Source organism: Eschscholzia californica, unplaced genomic scaffold (genome assembly GCF_041429995.1).
Source record: "Eschscholzia californica isolate CP2 unplaced genomic scaffold, dmEscCali1.0.p SCAF_2, whole genome shotgun sequence".
NCBI lineage: Eukaryota > Viridiplantae > Streptophyta > Magnoliopsida > Ranunculales > Papaveraceae > Eschscholzia > Eschscholzia californica.
In genome coordinates, this window is record NW_028238309.1 from 24,479,840 (window position 1) to 24,481,876 (window position 2,037).

The 2,037-nt window shown below is 31.3% G+C and overlaps 1 protein-coding gene across 1 annotated transcript; it reads right to left on the reverse strand.

Annotated features, from left to right (window-relative positions):
• Positions 1-228: 228 nt before the first annotated feature.
• On the reverse strand, positions 229-1,259 carry LOC147557077 (uncharacterized). Its single transcript, XM_086658748.1, has 4 exons — positions 1,126-1,259; positions 751-1,048; positions 430-655; positions 229-338 (listed from the first exon to the last, which is right to left on the reverse strand). Exons 1-4 carry the CDS (start codon positions 1,257-1,259, stop codon positions 259-261), a joined length of 738 nt encoding a protein of 245 aa, XP_086514874.1. The 3' UTR covers positions 229-258.
• Between the last annotated feature and the right edge of the window lie 778 nt (positions 1,260-2,037).

The window sequence follows — 2,037 nt, forward strand, 5'->3', positions numbered from 1 at the left end:
GACTCTGTCGTTCCATATCCTTTCAGCAATACTATCTCTCCAATCACCAGCTTGTTGTCTTTGTTGTTCTTGTGTTTGGATCTCTTCATCATAATCTTCATCCGGGGTACACTCATCGGTTTCTTCTTCATCTGGAGCAAATTCGTCTGAACAACATTCTCTTCGAATAAAGTTGTGCAATCATGCACATGCTAAAACTAATTGCGCTTGTGATTTAAATGGAAAGGACGGAGCAGTTTTGAAAATATGAATCTCGCTTTAAATATACCGAACTCCTCGATATGGTGTCAAAAATTGAGGACGATTAGGATATCCGACATCTGTCAAATAATATTTACCTACAACAAAAATATTTAAATGAAAAATATACATTCAGATATCATCAAAATATATTAAAATGAATTTCGATAAGAACAAAAATTATCTTACCACGCGGCACTTTAAATCCACCGTTTCCCTCTAAAGCATCTTTTAGTACTCTTGCATCATTTGCTGATCCTTCCCATCCACTACGAATATATATAAATTGCAAATCAAAGGTGCACGCCGCCAAAACATTTTGTGATATAATTCCTTTTCTATTACGATATGCAGCTGAATTTTTTATTGGTACCATGGCCGGAATATGTGTACCATCAATCGCTCCAACACAGTCCTATGTTTTAAACATAACATGATTGATAAAGTTAATTTAAGAGTAAAATATAGAATTAAATTAACTTTAAGCCAAAATAACTTTTTTTTTATTACCAGAAAGTAACGATTGAAGCGATCATCTGTTAGGATCTTCATTGAGGTGGTCGTTGGAGTTTTTGCCATTAATTCCGGAGCTAATAAGGTAAACGCTTTCAACACTTTATTGAAGTTTATGCTTGTACAAAATTTAGATCTATCAAATCTTTCTCGAGTTACTGAATAACTATTATTCTGATCAACCGTTAAATGAAACATCCCAAGCATCTCTTCCACACTAACATAACGAGTATCCATTAAAAGAAACTTCTCTATTAAAATTCGGCATAACTTGAGGAATGGATCCGGATACGTCCTACAAATCTCACGAAACTCATCAGGGGAATCACTTAATTTTGTTGGATATAAATGAATCCTTTACTATAAACTGACTTTCTTTGACCATTAAGTATACGTACACGTAGACAAAAATTGCAAGTAAATGCAATTGCACGAATAATAATGTCATTGTTACTATTTATTTTTTCAACACGTTCCTCACCTTCAACATTATCTTCATAATCCATTTGAAAAATCCTAATAAATAAACAATGAAATAAAATACGTCAAAAAACATTATAACATAACCCTTGTAAGATTGATCAATATAAAAAAAACATATAAAAAATAATAAAGTAAATAATCTCTGTAAACAATATTATCGTTGCACTAACATAAATAAAGCATAAGATAGAATATTTGAAGCATAAACAAAACAAACTAAAATAAATCTTAAACCCTAAACTCTAAAGTATCATTTATCAAAAGCATGAAACCATTAACTCTCTATTTTGTTTATACTTAGCTCTCCATTTCTTAATTTTACTACTTACATGTTCTGATGTTTTATTACCGTTACACTTTTGATTTAGAGCTGGAATAATTACTTGGTCATAGTATGTCTTTAAAAGTGCATCATCTTTTCCGTAACCGCTATTCATGGCTTCAACAATAAGTTGAAGTGACACTTCATTTTCAGTTGGAGTCAATTTCATATACTTTTTTGTTGTCTGTGAACCCATCTAACAAAAATAAATAATGGTTTAAATTAAATTATCTTACTCGACGAAATACTAGATAATACCACAATTTCAACGAAATCTCAGGATGGTCTATACTTGAAGTGTTCCAGGATGGTCCATACTTGAAGTTTTGGCACAAAAACCTAGCATAACAGTTACCAACCTAAAATATTCTTTAACAAAAAAAAAAAGAAAATCAGTGGAATATACTAGCCTAGTAGTTTTGTACGCAATGATGACCTATAAACCCTAATAGCTATATTAATGCATGTAGAAAGTACAT